This window comes from Megalobrama amblycephala, linkage group LG20 (assembly GCF_018812025.1).
Source record: "Megalobrama amblycephala isolate DHTTF-2021 linkage group LG20, ASM1881202v1, whole genome shotgun sequence".
Classification (NCBI taxonomy): domain Eukaryota; kingdom Metazoa; phylum Chordata; class Actinopteri; order Cypriniformes; family Xenocyprididae; genus Megalobrama; species Megalobrama amblycephala.
Window position 1 is genome coordinate 7602497 of NC_063063.1, and position 19352 is coordinate 7621848.

The window sequence follows — 19352 nt, forward strand, 5'->3', positions numbered from 1 at the left end:
TTCATCCATATATCCATCCATTAATCCCATGTCAGACATCCATCCATCTCAGGTCAGACATCCATCCATCCATATATCCATCCATCCTATGTCAGACATCCATCCATCCATCCATCTCAGGTCAGACATCCATCCATCCATCCATCCATCCATCCATCCATCCATCCATCCATATATCCATCCACATCCATCATACATCCACCCCATATATCCATCCATCCCAGCTCAGACATTCATCCATCCATATCCATCCATCCATCCATCTCAGGTCAGACATCCATCCATCCATATATCCATCCATCCCAGCTCAGACATCCATCCATCCATATATCCATCCATCCATCCATCTCAGGTCAGACATCCATCCATCCATATATCCATCCATCCATCTCAGGTCAGACATCCATCCATCCATCCATCTCAGGTAAGACATCCATCCATATATCCGTCCATATATCAATCCATCCATCCATATATCCATCCATCCATCTCAGGTCAGACATCCATCCATCCATATATCCATCCATCCATCTCAGGTCATACATCCACCCATACATATATCCATCCATCCCAGCTCAGACATTCATCCATCCATATCCATCCATCCATCTCAGGTCAGACATCCATCCATCCATATATCCATCCATCCATCCATCCATCTCAGGTCAGACATCCATCCATCCATATATCCATCCATCCCAGTTCAGACATCCATCCATCCATATATCCATCCATATATCCATCCATCCATCTCAGGTCAGACATCCATCCATCCATCCATCCATCCATCCATCCATCTCAGGTCAGACATCCATCCATATATCCGTCCATATATCAATCCATCCATATATCCATCCATCCATCCATCCATCTCAGGTCAGACATCCATCCATCCATATCCATCCATCCATCTCAGGTCAGACATCCATCCATCCATATATCCATCCATCCATCTCAGGTCATACATCCACCCATACATATATCCATCCATCCCAGCTCAGACATTCATCCATCCATATCCATCCATCCATCCATCTCAGTTCAGACATCCATCCATCCATATATCCATCCATCCATCCATCTCAGGTCAGACATCCATCCATCCATATATCCATCCATCCATCCATCTCAGGTCAGACATCCATCCATCCATATATCCATCCATCCATCCATCTCAGGTCAGACATCCATCCATCCATATATCCATCCATCCCAGTTCAGACATCCATCCATCCATATATCCATCCATCCATCTCAGGTCAGACATCCATCCATCCATCCATCCATCCATCCATATATCCATCCATATATCAATCCATCCATCCATATATCCGTCCATATATCAATCCATCCATCCATATATCCATCCATCCATCTCAGGTCAGACATCCATCCATCCATATATCCATCCATCCATCCATCCCAGGTTAGACATCCATCCATCCATATATCCATCCATATATCCATCCATATATCTATCTATCTATCTATCTATCTATCTATCTATCTATCTATCTATCTATCTATCTATCTATCTATCTATCTATCTATCTATCTATCTATCTATCTATCTATCTATCTATCTATCAATTCAGGTCAGACATACATCCATCCATACACCCATCCAACCATTCCTCCATCCATTTACCAAACTCAGGTCAGACATCCATCCATCCATCCAATCCACCATTTCTGCAAGAATCTCTGACCATTGAATGCTGGATCAACAATCAGAATCAAGTATTCCAGAGATCTTTGCAATAAAGTGAGACAAATTATGAGAAGAACAGTTTAGACAGTGATCTATGCTGGTACACAGCCAGCACAGATAATTTCCTCAGAGATTTTTTTTTTGATGATAACATATAAACAGACCTACCATGAGTCCCGAGATCAATCAATAGTCAGTCATTATGTGTTCATATGCACTTATAATTGAGCTACAATAACTGTGCAAAATCATGCTCAATAGGACCCAGGTTTGAATCCAATCTTGGTCATATCCCAAAATTCATGTCACTTCTCTGTTCCTTCACTTTCCTGTCAACTATCCACTGTGTCACTATATAGTAAAATCAAAATTCAAACAAATCAGACTCACTCACAACATGGGAAAAAGTATTTCTGTAGGTCCATCTTAACTCTGTGTTTTGACTAGTGTAAGATGAACTGCCGCTAATGGGACGAACACCACTCAGACCTTAGAGAGGGGTCAGGCGATCCCTGCCATACCTGTGCAGTTGAACCCTCACAAACTCTACTTCACCCTGAGACATCTGTGACCCGGGGCCACAGGTACGAGCATGCACACACTGCCTTTTCACTTCTGCTGACAGTGATGTAGCGTGACTGAAACTTTAAATGGCCAAGGAGCAGAAGATGCGATGCTAGAACCAAAGAGCTGTCTACATATTAACATTATTGATGAACACTTTGCTCTGACATCTCTATTGTGCCATTCAGAACCGAAAGGGGCTTATGTGCTTCCCCAGGGAGATATCAGAGATGAAACCTCAACAAGATCAGGTTCTGCATTTCACAAAGAAAAAAAAAAAAAAAAAATAGAGAAAATCATAGAGACTTGAGGAATTTTGGACTTGGGACAGTGTCATTTTAAGGTCAACTCCACTAGTGGAGACTCAAAATATAAATATTTGGAGCCTAAGCATCCAAATTTAATTCACTGATGACTTAAAGTATTAATTTCTTTCAGAAAACATCTCATTTTGTGTTCCACAGACAACAGCTTTGTCAAAAGGCTTTGAAACAGCATTAAGACATAAATGATTTTTCTTTTTTTTGGGTCAACTATTCCTAATATGGGTGGATAATGCACGCAAACAGCAAATGTAAGATGAATGAATGTTCAAATGGATAAGTGACTAATGTTTCACTAAATGGTTCCCTATCAGTTTGTATCAGAACAGGTGTGGATTTCCAAGGGCAGGTGGAGTGCGGGTAATCAGGAATGTTCTTTGAAAGAGTATAACTAAGATAACTGCTTCTGAGGAACAGGGTGCATCTACCGCCATGCTGCGCTTCACAGAGCAAGAAACCAACTTGCCTGCCTGTTAGTGTATTAGCCATACTCTGCTTTGACAATGGTTCATGGTGAAGCGCAAACTTTCACTTTTAGAAAGGGCATGTTTTGGAGGGGGTCTGTATAATTAAGTAATGAATAACAGCAGAGAGGAAGATATATTCAATATGGCTTCAGACGACTTTGAAAATTGAATATTGAGATATTTGATGGTTCTTTTACGGTGTACAGGGGCTGGGAATGACAAGAGGGTAAATAATGACAGAAGCTTAATTACTGGGTGAACTGTTGAAACGAACGTGGTGGTGGCATTGCAAATATGCAATTATTAACTACTCACGTTCACACTGTATGACGTCCAGGTTGAACTGCTGAATGGCTCCCATGCTGATCTGTTTGAGCTCAGTATCCAGAAGCATCTGCATCAGCGATGTGGCCAGGTGCTTACAGGCAGACATACACGCCGTCTGCGCCACCTTACCCTGAGGAGCAGCACACAAACACACCAACAAACCGTTACTACAGGTGTCCTACTGTTTGTATCAGTGTTGGGGTCACCTCCACTTTTCTATCTTGATGTCTTAATGAATTCATAGTCTCTGAATAGCGTTTTCACACCTTTTTCTTATATATTCTTCTTTTTCTTACACCACCGTGCAAAAGTTAAGGTTTTTGAAAATAGTCTCTTATGCTGACCATGGCATTTGCACTGTTCAAAAATACAGTAAAAACAGTAATACTGTCAAATATCATTACTATTTCAAATAACCGTTTTCTATTTGAATATATTTACGCAGCACGGCTGTTTTTCAACATTGATAATAAAAATAAATGTTGCTTGAGCAGCAAATCAGTATATTAGAATGATTTCTGATGGATCAGCTTCAGAAACATTTTTGAATATATAATATATTATATATTTATATATAATAATATATTTTGAATATATATTTATATATAATAATATATTTTGAATATATATATACACACATATATATATATATATATATATATATATATATATATATATATATATATATATATATATATATATATATACACACAGTATCTCACAGAAGCAAGTACACCCCTCACATTTTTGTAAATATTTTATTACATCTTTTCATGTGACATCACTGAAGAAATGACACTTTGCTACCATGTAAATTAGTGAGTGTACAGCTTGTATAACAGTGTAAATTTGCTGTCCCCTCAAAATAACTCAGCACACAGCCATTAATGTCTAAACCGCTGGCCACAAAAGTGAGTACACCCCTAAGTGAAAATGTCCAAATTGGGCCCAATTAGCCATTTTCTCTCCCCGGTGTCATGTGATTTGTTAGTGTTACAATGTCTCAGGTGTGAATGGGGGGCAGGTGAGTTAAATTTGGTGTTATCGCTCTCACTCTCTCATACTGGTCACTGGAAGTTCAACATGGCACCTCATGGCAAAGAACTCTCTAAGGATCTGAAAAGAAGAATTGCTGCTCTACATAAAGATGGCGTAGGATATAAGAAGATTGCCAAAACCCTAAAACTGAGCTGCAGCACGGTGTCCAAGACCATACAGCGGTTTAACAGGACAGGTTCCACTCAGAACAGGCCTCACCATGGTCGACCAAAGAAGTTGAGTGCACATGCTCAGCGTCATATCCAGAGGGTGTGTTTGGCAACCAGGTGAGGAGTACAAAGACAAGTGTGTCTTGCCTACAGTCAAGCATGGTGGTGGGAGTATCATGGTCTGGGGCTGCATGAGTGCTGCCGGCACTGGGGAGCTACAGTTCATTGAGGGAACAACATGCACTGTGACATACTGAAGCAGAGCATGATCCCCTCCCTTCGAAGACTGGGCCACAGGGCAGTATTCCAACATGATAACGACCCCAAACAGACCTCCAAGACGACCACTGCCTTGCTAAAGAAGCTGAGGGTACCTAAACCCTATTGAGCATCTGTAGGGAATCTTCAAACGGAAGGTGGGGGAGCGCAAGGTCTCTAACATCCACCAGCTCTGTGATGTCATCATGGAGGAGTGGAAGAGGACTCCAGTGGCAACCTGTGAAGCTCTGTGAACTTCGCCCAAGAAGGTTAAGGCAGTGCTGGAAAATAATAGTGGTCACACAAAATATTGACACTTTGGGCTCAATTTGGACATTTTAACTTAGGGGTGTACTCACTTTTGTGGCCAGTGGTTTAGACATTAAAGGTGCTAAAGAGGATGTTTTGTTTTATACATTTTTGCAATATTACTTGAAACTGTCTTTACTAACTGATAAAAGACTATTTATTAGGTGCACTGAAAGTAATAATATTAATATACATCATCTGTGCACGAGGTAGGGCCTTAAAAACATCAGCCAATCGTTTACGCGATCATCGCGTAAACGATTGGCCCTCTGGCTTGTCAATCACTGCCGTGACGTTCCTTGTGAGAGACGTGCACGGCTGCGCGCTCCAGTAACTTTCCACACTCCACAGGCGCCGCATGCAATGTTTTTGTCAGGAGACAGGAGTAACAACTGCAGATTATGAGTTACCTGCGGTGAGTCCGACATAATGAATCCAAAAAACACGACATAGCGAATGCCGGTGGTAAACACTTGTTTTCCAATACTCGTGCACGAGTTTTGGGAGGCATTCCTTTAAAGTGAGCTGTGAAGGAGGGGGGTTGTTCTTACGCATGCGCTCATTTCAAAAACTCAGTAACAGTCTTTGGATTCTCAGTCGACGAAAAAATGCTCTCTATCTCCTTTAATGGCTGTGTATTGAGTTATTTTGAGGGGACAGCAAATGTACACCGTTATACAAGCTGTACACTCATTGCGTTATATTGTAGCAAAGTGTCATTTCTTCAGTGTTGTCACATGAAAAGGTATAATAAAAGATACTGATATATATATATATATATATATATATATATATATATATATATATATATATATATATATTAGGGCTGGGCGATATATCGCATGCGATTCTCACGCGCATTTCGTCAGTAAAGCCGGTTCCCTGATTACCGCTAAATCGCCATCACCTGCTTTCAAATGGAGCGGCATTTAATAGACAGAGCCGTAGTTCACGGACAAGCCACGCAAAATCGCGTTCAGTATCGAAGTCAATTCATCTGCGATACTGAACGCGATTTTGTGTGGCTTGTCCGTGAACTACGGCTCTGTCTATTAAAAGGCGCTCCATTTGAAAGCAGGTGATGGCGATTTAGCGGTAATCAGGGAACCGGCTTTACTGACGAAATGCGCGTGAGAATCGCATGCGATATATCGCCCAGCCCTATATATATATATATATATATATATATATATATATATATATATATATATATATAGTTGGAAGAAAAAGTATGTGAACCACTTGCAGAATCTGTGAAAATGTGCAAAAATTTAACAAAATAAGAGAGATCATACAAAATGCATGTTATTTTTTATTTAGTACTGTCCTGAGTAAGATATTTTACATAAAAAGATGTTTACAATCCACAAGACAAAAAAATAGCTTAATTTATTCAAATGACCCAGTTCAAATGTTTGTGAACAATTGATTCTTAATACTGTGTGTGGTCACCTGGATGATCTACAACTGTTTTTTTGTTTTGTGATGGTTGTTCATGAGTCCCTTGTTTATTCTGAGCAGTTAAACTGAGCTCTGTTCTTCAGAAAAAATCTCCAGGTCCCAAAAATTCTTCAGTTTTCCACCATCTTTTGCATATTTGAACCCTTTACAACAGTGACTGGATGATTTTGAGATCCATCTTTTCACATGGAGGACAACTGAGGGACTCAAACAGAACTATTAAAATAAAGTTCAAACATTCACTGATGCTCCCGAAGGAAACACGATGCATTAAGAGTCAGGGGTGAAAACTTTTGAACAGGATGAAGAGGTCCAAATTTTTCTTATTTCGCTTGAATATCATTTTTTTTTTCATTTAGTACTGTCCTTTGGAAGCAACAGAAGATGCTTGCATGTTTCCTGGAAGACAAATTAAATACAATTTACCTTGATCTTCAAATTCCAAATGTTTTCACCCCCCATCTATTAATGCATCATGTTTTTTCTGGAGCATCAGTGAATGTTTGAACCTTTTTTAACAGTTGTGTTTGAGTCCCTCAGTTGTCCTCAATGTGAAAAGATGGATCTCAGAATCATACAGTCACTGTTGTAAAGGGTTCAAATATTGCGGGAAAACAAATGGGATGATTTTTTCTGAAGAAAAGCTCAGTTTAACTGCTCAGGACAAACAAGGGACTCATGAACAACCATCACAAAAAAAAAAAAAAAAAAAAATCATCCAGGTAACCACACACAGTATTAAGAATCAATGGTTCACATACTTATGAATGGGGTTATTTTAATAAATTCAGCTATTTTTTTTGTCTTGTGGATTATATGTAAACATCTTTTATGTAAAATATCTTACTCAGGACAGTACTAAATAAAAAATGTATTATCTCCCTTATTTTGTTAAAATTAACATTTTCACAGATTCTGCAAGTGGTTCACATACTTTTTCTTGCTACTGTATATACATACTGACTGCTCTTTTCCATATAATGAAAGTGAATGGGAAATGGGTCTGTCAAGAACAAAAAAAACAAAAAAGAACATAAAAGTGGTCCATATGATTCATACTCAAGTCTTAAGTCATAATATAGCTTTGTATGATGAACAGACTGAACTTTAAGACATTAACCTTGATACGTTTATGTTGTTTTTGTGTCATTTTAGAACTTGGCGGCTCTAGTCACCATTCACTTTCATTGAATTTTTAAAAGATTGGCCTGGATATTCTTCAAAAATACACCTTTCGTGTTCCACTGAGGACAGACAATCATCTATGGTGAGTAAATACTGACAGAAAAGGCAAACTATTTAAGAGTGAATGTATGAAAGTAAGCATAGCAATAAGTTTTTGTTGACTCATTTCGAAATATATACCTATAATTCATAAAATCCTTAAACAACATATAATCATTGGATGTAATGGCACAACATGGAGATGACAAAGGCCTTCCAACTCTTGAAAATCCACCATCTGATGGATTTCAATTCAGAAACACACACAAACACACAGTAAAAAGTCTCATATCTGCAGCAGTCGTTCATGCAAGCTGACACGGCTCATAATGAGCAGGGTTGTAAAGAGGAAAGAGGTGAAAGACCAGTCAAACCTGGCAATAACAGACATCAAACACTCAAACACACGTAAAACTCATGCAACAGCTGCTCCACCAGTACATGCTGACAACTAGCAAAGAAATGAATAAACAATTCCATTTGGTTATTGTACCCAAAGCAAAAAATGCAAACAAAGCTCTGCAAAAAAAGCCTGCAATTATCATGTTATCACGTTAATATCCATTAGACATATCACAGATCACTATAAACAAAGAATAAATATGTATTATTTCATGTAGCAACATAAAACACTTAAAGGGTTAGTTCATCCAAACATGAAAATTCTGTAATCATTTACTCACCCTCATGTCATTCCAAACCCGTAAGACTTTTGTTCATCTTCAGAACACAAATGAAAATGTTTTTTAATAAAATCAGAGATTTCTGTCCCTCCATTGACAGCTATGCAACTACCACTTTGATGCTTCAGAAAGTTCATAAAGAGATCGTAAAACTAATCCATATGAATCGAACGGTTTAGTTTAAATTTGCTGAAGAGACTCGATCACTTTATATGATGAACAGATTGAAATTTTATCTTGAGAATGAACCTCATTGGTTCATTTGCTTGAGCTTCAATTTCCCATAACTGATGTGTGAGTTGATCGATGTTTATATGTGAATAAAAGCCTAAATTCAATCTGTTCAAAGTAAAAATTGATCGTGTCTCTTTAGAAAGTTTTGACTAAACCGCTTATTTTTACAATCTCTTTATGAACTTTTTGAAGCGTCAGCTGTCAATAGAGATTTGATTAAAATCAATTAATTTGTGTTCCAAAGATGAACAAAACTCTTACAGGTGTGGAACAACAATAAAGTGAGTAATTAATGACAGAATTTTCATTTTTGGGTGAACTAACCCTTTAAGCACCACATTGAACAACCAATCCCATTTAACAAACATATCCATAATAAATAAACACAAAGCCAAAAAATTCAGAACGCGCTGCGCCTCGTATGTATGGACATTCCTCTTTATTTCTAAAGATTTATATAAACATTGAAAATCGAGACTATAAATGCAGACCCTATAAAACATAACATTTCATACTTGAAAAGTATATCGATTTAACTATTTTGCACAAAAAGTGTAAATGTTGCACCACAAATATAAACGGCAACATTGTGTCCTAACCAGAATGACATAACATACTTTATGTTTAATATATACAGTTATGTGAAGCAGTGTTATTATAGTTAACAAACTAAAAAAATAAATAATAATAATAATTAACTGAAATAAAATTATATACATAATGTATATATATAGTGCTACTTGAAAGTTTGTGAACCACTTGCAGAATCTGTGAAATTGTGAATAATTTTAACAAAATATGAGGGACCATACAAAATGCATGTCATTTTTTATTTAGTACTGTCCTGAATAAGATATTTTACATAAAAAATGTTAACATATGGTCCACGAGACAAAAAAAAAAATAGCTGAATTTATAAAAACGACCTGCTCAAAAATTTGTGAACCCTTTATTCTTAATACTGTGTGTGGTTACCTGGATGATCTACAACTGTTTTTATGTTTTATGATGGTTGTTCATGAGTCGCTTGTTTGTCCTGAGCAGTCCCAATATTCTTAAAAAAAAAAAATCCTCCAGAATTCTTCAGTTTTCCAGCATCATTTGCGTATTTGAACCATTTCCAGCAGTGACTGTATGATTCTGAGATCCATCTTTTCACATGAGGACAACTGAGGGACTCAAACACAACTATTAAAAAAGGTTCAAACATTCACTGATGCTCCAGAAGGAAACACGATGCATTAAGAGTCGGGGGGTGAAAACCTTTTGAATTTGAAGATCAAGGAATACTGTACTTAATTTGTCTTCTGGCAAACATTTAAGTGTCTTCTGTTGCTTCCGAATGGCAGTACTAAATGAAAAAAATATATATATTTAAACAAAATATGAAAAATTTGGCCAGTTTTCACCCCCGACTCTTAATGCACCGTGTTTCCTTCTGGAGCATCAGTGAACTTTTTTAATAGTTGTGTTTGAGTCCATCAGTTGTCCTCAGTGTGAAAAGAATCATACAGTTACTGCTGGAAAGGGTTCAAATATGCAAAAAATGCTGGAAATCTGAAGAATTTTCAGGACCTGGAGGATTTTTTTGAAGAATATTGGGCAGTTTAACTGCTCAGGACAAACAAGGGACTCACAAACAACCATTACAAAACAAAAAAACGGTCATAGATCATCCAGGAAACGACACACAGTATTAAGAATAAAGGGTTCACAAACTTTTGAGTAGGGTTGTTCCGATTCCGATACTAGTATCGGAAATACCACCGATACCACAAAAATTTCTGGCATCGGTATCGGCGAGTATTTAAACTCACGTACCGATCCGATACCATTTTCTTAAACAATACCTAGTTGTGCCCGCTATCTTTGCTTAACGCAGCAAATCGGAAATCAATTCTTCTTCGCGGCTCAGAATGCAAACACAGGAAGTTGTGCTGTGTTGCCACAAGCAACCATTGTTTAGAGCAGCGGAGAAGTGAAAACGCGCTAGCAGTATGTCTGCTGTTTGGCAGTATTTCAGACCAGTAAAACGGCGACATGTCTCATATGCAATGCTGCAATTTCGAGTGGCACAAGTATTGGCAACTTTAACACAAATAACTTAATAAAGCATTTGAAGACGCGTCACCCCGCGCAACACGATGGTTACATTTAGGTTAATGCTGCGTCCACACCAGACGCGAATGAAGCGATAAGCGCGAGTGATTTACATGTTAAGTCAATGCAAAGATGCGAATTGACTCCCTGCGGCGCGATTCGCGTGAATGACGCGGTGCGAATTGAGCGATTCGGGCGTTTGACGCGCTTAAGATGGAGAAGGATGAGGCGTGCCAGCTTCATTCAAACAAAGAGAAATGTTTTCAAAAGACAAATAAAGATAACCGACAAAATTGTCGGGTTTATTGTTCTGGATGACCAGCTGCTGTCAGTCGTCGAAAACGTGAGATTTTTATTTAACAAAATTGTTTCTGGACTTCAAGTTTTAAAGAGATTATTTTCTTATATAGCCTAATTATATTCCTAGATTTATTTGTTGCACTGTTTTTATAAACACTTTACAGTGTTAGATTTGTGGCTGCATTTAAAGTTCTTTTTCACTTAAAATAAATAAATAATATAACTGACAAATGTATGTCAGATAATAAAAATACTCTAGTTCACTGTATGTTTTTGTTCTTGTTTTATTAAGGGATAAGTCTGAAGCACACCATAAATAATTCTATCAATTCATACAGGGCTAGTAGTATATATATATACAGATACACACCCAGGTATCGGATCGGTACTCGGTATCGGCCGATACCCTGAGCTCAGGTATCGGAATCGGTATCGGGAATGGAAAAGGGGTATCGGAACATCTCTACTTTTGAGCAGCTCGTTTAAATAAATTCATTTAATAAATTAAAAAATTTTTTTTTTTTAAAAAAATAAAAAAATTTGTGTCTTGTGGACCATATGTAAACATGTTTTATGTAAAATGTCTTACTCAGGCATGCATATTGTATGATCCCTCTTATTTTGTTAAAATTATTCAAATTTTCACAGATTCTGCAAGGGGTGTATATATATATATATATATATATATATATATATATATATATATATATATATATATATATATATATATATATATACATATACACATACACACACATACACTTGATGTCACAAACTTGTCACTAAAATAACAACACTGAAATAAAAATTAATAAAAACTATTAGACATTTAAAAAAAACTATAACTAATAAAAATGGCAAAGCCACAGAAATAAATTATTAAAACTTAAATAGTAAAATGAAAACTATTATATATATATATATATATATATATATATATATATATATATATATATATATATATATATATATATATATATATATATATATAACGATTTCAAAATATTAATAAAAACTACAATAGTATCTCAATAATACTAAAATAACACTGACGCGGAGTGGACTAATGGACCAATGAAATTTGACTGTGGGCGGGACCCCGCACAACACCACATACAAAAACCAAGCGATCAACAAAAAACCTTGCCATTTGTCGCATCCTGTTGTGTTAGAAAAATGTGAATGGTTTTATTTAAGCATGAGCTGAACAGCTATCTTGTTTTAAAACCCCTTTATGCTGTGCTCACATCCCTTTCAACCACAAAGGCAGTCATTAATGGACTATGTTTATACTGTCTAGGTTTGTTTATTTTAGTAAATTAGTGTGAATTAAGTTAGCTGCGCTAACATACAGATTATGTAACATCTTAAGTATACTTAGTAGAGGTAAAGACATATAGCTGTCCTGATAGTGTAGTAGGTTAAAATGTTTAATTATGCAGCATTACTAAAGCAGCATTCTGATTTGAGACACACTCATTGTTGAGACTATCATCTTAAAGAGACAGAACACACAAAAATCAGAACCAAACACAGTGCGAAACACAATAGAAGACATTTAGAAAAATGTGCTTTTGTCCATTCAATAAAAGTCAATGAGGTCCAGTGTTGGTTTGGACCACATTCACATTTATTTTATGGGCAAAATGTTATCCTAAATATTTTCCTTTCCCTTCCTGAAGAAGAAAGAAAGTCTTACAGGTTTGGAACAGCATGAGGCTGAGATAATGGTGACAGAATTTTTGGATGAACTGTCTCTTTAAACGCTGGTACTAGTGCTAGTGAATCTCAAGTAAGAATGGCACGTGTGTTCTGCAGATACTGGTATCAGCTTCAGACAATCATGGGCAGCAGATCAGGGGTAGCATGCCAATCGATCTGGTTTACATTCTGCATTACACGTGAAAAGGGAAGCAAAACAAGGCTGGCAGCAAGTCCACAGAGCTGACATGAACATGCAGTTTTAATGTCTTTTTTTTTTTTTTTTTTTTTTTTTTTTTTTTTAATAATCTTAATTTTTCTCTTCCTCCTCTATAGTTCGAAGAGGGTCTACTTACCGACATTGCAGCATGATCATTGTAGTTATTCTGAGCAGAAACCCCAAGAAAATAAAACACGGACAGGGAAAGAAAGTATAGCGATAATAAATGGACAGACAAAGGAAAATCAGAAATACCAAGCATGCCTGGCAGAAAATAAATCAAAGGATACATTCACTTACAGGAAATATGTTACATTGTTGAGAAACCAAAGCATAACCAACTTAAACTGGAGGTTAAAGCAATTTGTTTAAGAGGACAGGGCAGCTGAAGAGAAATGCAAGCAAGCTGTATTGTTCTTTTTTTAAATGGATGGGTTGGGAGTTATCTGTGCTGATTATGTGAAGGAATATACAGAGATTTGACTGGATTTAGGAATGGATGTCTAATGTGAATCTTATATTTGTGTAATGACACCTAGAACACCAAACACAACATTCCTGTGCGCTTATGTTTTTTTGATTTACACCTTATGTCAAACAGTGGAAACTAGAAAATGTGTCATTCCGGAGGTCTACTAGAACATCAGCCGAAGTATGACCATCTAAACAGCTACAAATGCAACACTGTTTGATGCCACACATGCAATATCACACATTACATGAACCAACAGGTGGAGAATGATCACAAAACAATGACCAAACTGCATGTGAATAGGATGACGTGGAACTCACCGGAAGGTGCGTGAAGACCTGGAAGGTGCTGCGCAGGAAGTTAATGAGGTCCATGAGGTAGCCGCTGGCCCTGCCGTCCGACTCTGCCATGCCCCATTCGTAATCGGCAAGCTGAATGAACTCATCGATCTTCTGGTTGAGTTTGGTGTATATCTCTCCTTCGGCTGCGTGTCTGGCATCCTAAAAATAAGAAACCATGCAACTTCCTCCAGATGTGTACAACACACTGGTACAACCAGTTGCCAATTGAACACTGGAATGCTTTTAAACAGTATTGGAAAGATCCATTTTTCAACCAATAGGGATGTAACAGTACATGTATTCAACCCGAACCGTACAGTACGGACATCACAGTTCGCTTCATGTAGTCAGACGACGAATACAGTCAGTCACAGGCGATCAACACTCTAATCCAGAAGGGGGCGTGCGCGGTAATGCAACGCTGTTTGCTAACCGCCACAACAGGAAAGCGCAGAAGAAGAAGAACAGATGATCTAGATATGTGTGTAATCCCTAAAATTGTGAAAAGACATCAATAAAACAGCCTGAGAATATCTCAGGTAGCATTACATTTACCTCAGGTAAGTCATTTAGTGTCCAAAGCTTGTTAGTTCAACTAGAGAAATGAACTCTAGAGAGGAGCATTTCACTAAATATATGCACTGTATTAGCTTTTTATATTCATTATATTTACTTTACCTGTTAGTAATGTCTTAATTATTTAAAATACATTTTAAAAAAAACTGTCGTGAAAACAAGATAAACCGTTGAACCGCTGTACCAAACCGTGACTTCAATAGCGAGGTACGTACCGAACCGTCATGTTTGTGTACCGTTACACCCCTAGCAACCAATACATGTTTGCTTTTTTTATGAACTTTTCATGCTACAATCAAACATATTTTGCATGCATATCAAATGGTACGTATTTTGTGGATCTTTAATGGTAAAAAAAATTCTCTATCAAATGCAAATCCAAGGTGTAAATCAACAAAAAAGGGGGGTGAATACTTATGCAACACATTAACTTGAGCAACGCCAACATGCTGTTGCATGCTAAATGACTCAAAAAGAGGTCACCTGATAACACCTCAGTTTAAATACATTTAACACACTGGCATCAAAACAAGCTCTACATGGAGTTCACGAAGCCCGAGGCGGCTCCTGTCCCATGCTGTCGATGACAGCTTTACTTTGAGCGGACTGCTTCAGTCGGCTGATCTCTGATCAGAGTGTGCCCATGGCGGTAATACAAGTGAGTGAAATGTGTAATTAAAGAACATGTCTGTGAATGACTTTACCTTGAAGGTGGAAAGCCCGTAGAGTCTTGTGGTGTGAACCGTTTCCGGGGAAACGTTGGTGATGTTCGTGATAAAATCCTCCAGGTATTTACACGCGTGCTCTAAGTGGGTGGTGTTGATGATAATTTGAACTAGCTGTAAAACATAACAGAAAGGAAGGCATAAGTTATTTTTGAATTGGGCTTTGCAGATAAGTAATTGCATCAACACTACCTCTGTTAATCCTATGTGCGGCTTTTTGATGAGGTTTTGTAAGCAGCTGCTCAACGTCCTCGTCAGCAGGAGGTTGGTGGATTTACGGAGCATGTCGTCAATCTCGGTTGAGCTGAAACACAAGTTAACAAAGAAATATGTCCAATCATTGCACTCTTAGGCCCTGTTTACACCTATAATTAAGATGCGTTTTGGTTGATTGGATCACAAGTGCTAAATACAGGTGTAAAAGTGGTATAAAACAATTTGAGCTTATCCACTTTCTACCACTTCCAGAGCTAGTCGAAAACGCATTTGTTTTCGTAGTGGAAACGCTCATGTGGTCAAATGTGTTCGAACAGGTACTACTGACCTAATGTAAACATTAAGGAGAGCGTGCTAGCCAGACGAAATTTAAACTGTAGGCTGAAGACTCAAGTTTGGTTTGAAGACAAAAAAAAAAAAAATGTACCAAGCACAATGTTCTCTCACCATTCCTGATTTCTAACACTCGCTCACAGCGTTCGGCATAGTCTTGTGGCTGTCAGAGCAGAAATGAAATCTGCTGCTCTTCATATGTTTTTCCATCATCTCCGGTCGAGTTCATAAGTAAATTGCGCAAACTTATTTTATTCAATAGATTGAAAAATCTGGGGGAAAAAAAACATACATTTACATGCCCATAGACTCGCCCCTCGAAAAAAATCAGGATGGAAGTGGTTGAAAGTGGACAAAAAAGATGAATTAAAACACCAAATTAAATAGGTGTGCATCTCCCTTGTCTACTTGTAAAAAGATATATAATACCAGGTGTAAACAGGGCCTTAATCTATAGTTTTGAGACCCAAAAATTAACACTGCAAAAACTGAAATTTAGGAGACATTAAGGCAATTTCAAGCAAACTAAAACATAGGATGCATAAAATATTTGTATGAGATGATAATATGCTTTCCCTTAATTTATAAATTTGATTTTTCAAAGAAAATTGTTAAAAAATATATATAATTATCATCAATGGACATGAAATGTATCCTAAATAGTAGAATGACTCTTATTTCAACTCTATTCTGATTCTGATTGGTCAGTTGCAGCATTCTGTTGTCAAACAATTTTGTATAATGACAATAAATTGACTGTTTAACAAAGCCACTGATTTCATGTATTTAATTATTTAGTAAGTAGACAATGGACATGTCTTTGCAACGGTACTTTAGCAAGAGAACAATGTGCTGCACTGCTACTTGCCAGAAAAATTATATTGTTAACTGAAAGCTACAATGTTTTGAAAACAGCTTAGCTACTGAGGAATGTTAAAAAAAAATAAAATAATTATTCGCATGGATAGTTACTCCTACATAACGCAAAATAATTTATTTTTAAGAACATTGGTGTTGAAACAACATTGGACCCCTTTGACTTTCATTGCATTGACAAAAAAAAAAAAAAAACTTTTCAAATATCTTCTTTTTAGTTTCACAGAAGAAACTATCTTTTTAACTATGCATAGTATGCTTGCCGTCTGCACCCATCAGTGTTGACCGGGTCCACAAATAGCCCTACTGCTGCCTGGAACGCTTGTAAGGTGTGAGTGTTTACAGGACACTGCTGGATTGGTGTTGATTTTGCAGTTGGGGACTGCATGTCTCAGTGTGAGGTGTTGATTAGGAGGAGTGATCAGGTGGGAAACACTCCATGAAGAGGTGCAGAGGTCGCTCATTATCGCTTGCTTAAATAACAAAGAAACCATTAGAGAGGAGTGTGAAATCTGTGGTCGTATGCATTGATTAGCAGAGGGACAGGAGGGGAAAAGACTGTTAGATCAATCCATAAGTGTTCTGACAGCCTCTTGTGGGTCTCCTCACACTCTTCTCACTGCTCAAAGCAAAAGAATTTTCAATGTTTGGCTAGTATTCTGTAGAAAAGCCTTGGCAAGCACCGGTGAGAGCACTTGCACAACTTCGGTGGAACTTCATAACAGCGCACATGAATCGATTAATCTCTGATCATTTCTTCCTCTTTACTACTAGAATAGCATGAAATAAACATGAATGAACATCACGTTAGGGTTATGTTGAAATTAACAGTACAAGTTAATGAAATGTATCATGCCTCGTGTAATCGCTCAATCAGGGCTTCAACCGTGGAAAGACATCAATAAAACATCTTAAAGATAAAATATCTCGAGAGGAAAATTTTGCTAAATATATGTACTATATTATGTATGTATTCATTATATTTTTACTTTGTTGTCTTCATTATTTAATGTAGGTTTGAATAAATCTGTTGTGCTGTTATTACAGCCACCATTTATGTTTATATTTTAACACCGAATTGAAACCATAAATAAATAATTGAAAAGCTGATATAAAAGCTGCCTTATATGTGCAATTTAAAGGTGCCATCGAACGTTTACAAGATGTAATACAAGTCTAAGGTGTCCCCTGAATGTGTCTGTGAAGTTGCAGCTCAAAATACCTCATAGATTTTTTTTTATTAATTTTTTTAACTGCCTATTTTGAGGCATAATTAGAAATGCGGCGATTCATGCTGTGGCCCCTTTAAATCGCGTGCTCTCCGCCCCCTCCCGAGCTCTCGACTCTATCACTGCATAAACAAAGTTCACACAGCTCATATAACCCTCAAAATGGATCTTTACAAAGTGTTCGTCATGCAGCATGTCTAATCGCGTAAGTATGGTATTTATTTGGATGTTTACATTTGATTCTGAATGAGTCTGATAGTGCTCCGTGGCTAACGGCTAATGCTACACTGTTGGAGAGATTTATAAAGAATGAAGTTGTGTTTATGAATTATACAGACTGCAAGTGTTTAAAAAATGAAAATAACGACAGTCTTGTCTCCGTGAATACAGTAAGAAACGATGGTAACTTTAACCACATTTAACAGTACATTAGCAACATGCTAACGAAACATTTAGAAAGACAATTTACAAATATCACTAAAAATATCATGATATCATGGATCATGTCAGTTATTATCGCTCCATCTGCCATTTTTCGCTATTGTCCTTGCTTGCTTACCTAGTCTGATGATTCAGCTGTGCACAGATCCAGACGTTAATACTGCCTGCCCTTGTGTAATGCCTTGAACATGGGCTGGCATATGCAAATATTGGGGGCGTACACCCCGACTGTTACGTAACAGTCGGTGTTATGTTGAGATTCGCCTGTTCTTCTGAGGTCTTTTAAACAAATGAGATTTATATAAGGAAGGAGGAAACAATGGAGTTTGAGACTCACTGTATGTCATTTCCACGTACTGAACTCTTGTTATTCAACTATGCTGAGGTAAATTCAATTTTTGAATCTAGGGCACCTTTAACTGAAAATGCTCGCTCTGCTCCGCACCGTTATAAATGTCCGCATTTTAATTTTGCTTTCAAATTAGACTGTTGTCACATGTCAATTAACCGGTGGAAAAACCTTCTCACCGTCACATAGTGTGACGGAATTTAGAACAAAATCAGAGCAAAACGAAGTTTGTTTCTGGAGTCCGAAACAGCTTTCTGGAAATGCTAGTGTAAACCTTCAAACTACCATCGGTCCACATGGCGATTACATAAATGGTAGAAGTGGCTTCACCTTCTTTGATGTGAAACCCTTCTCTGGTTCATTTCTTCTGTTCAGTCTGTCGAGGTCAGACGCAAGTAAAATCTATTGCATAAAGTTCTACATAAATAAACGTGACTTGACTGGAGTGCCAAATTGCAGAGCTTGCACAGGCATATCCCCGTCGTTAAGATCAGATGCTTTCTTTACTGCGTGTTTTCTCACTGTTGTGCATTTATTTTGTTATTGAGAGGAAAGTGCGCAGCACATATTTACATATTCATGAAATGCCCCACCCAGCAGAGTGGGTGGTTGTTGGGATTTTCGCTAACAGTATACCACTGCAAAGGTATTTCAAACTTCTTTTTACCCCTAAGCGAAGAACAAAAAAGAACTTTCGCAGTGAG

The 19352-nt window shown here is 37.4% G+C and overlaps 1 protein-coding gene across 2 annotated transcripts in view; it reads right to left on the reverse strand.

Annotated features, from left to right (window-relative positions):
• exoc6 (exocyst complex component 6) overlaps nucleotides 1–19352 on the reverse strand; it is a 77116-nt gene that overhangs the window by 10950 nt on the left and 46814 nt on the right. For both annotated transcript variants that reach the window (XM_048169855.1, XM_048169854.1), the window contains exons 16-19: nucleotides 15397–15508; nucleotides 15184–15318; nucleotides 13883–14062; nucleotides 3381–3522 (exon numbers count right to left, since the gene is read on the reverse strand). In XM_048169855.1, the coding sequence (XP_048025812.1) occupies nucleotides 3381–3522; nucleotides 13883–14062; nucleotides 15184–15318; nucleotides 15397–15508 (569 nt within the window). The remainder of the gene's footprint in view (nucleotides 1–3380; nucleotides 3523–13882; nucleotides 14063–15183; nucleotides 15319–15396; nucleotides 15509–19352) is intronic.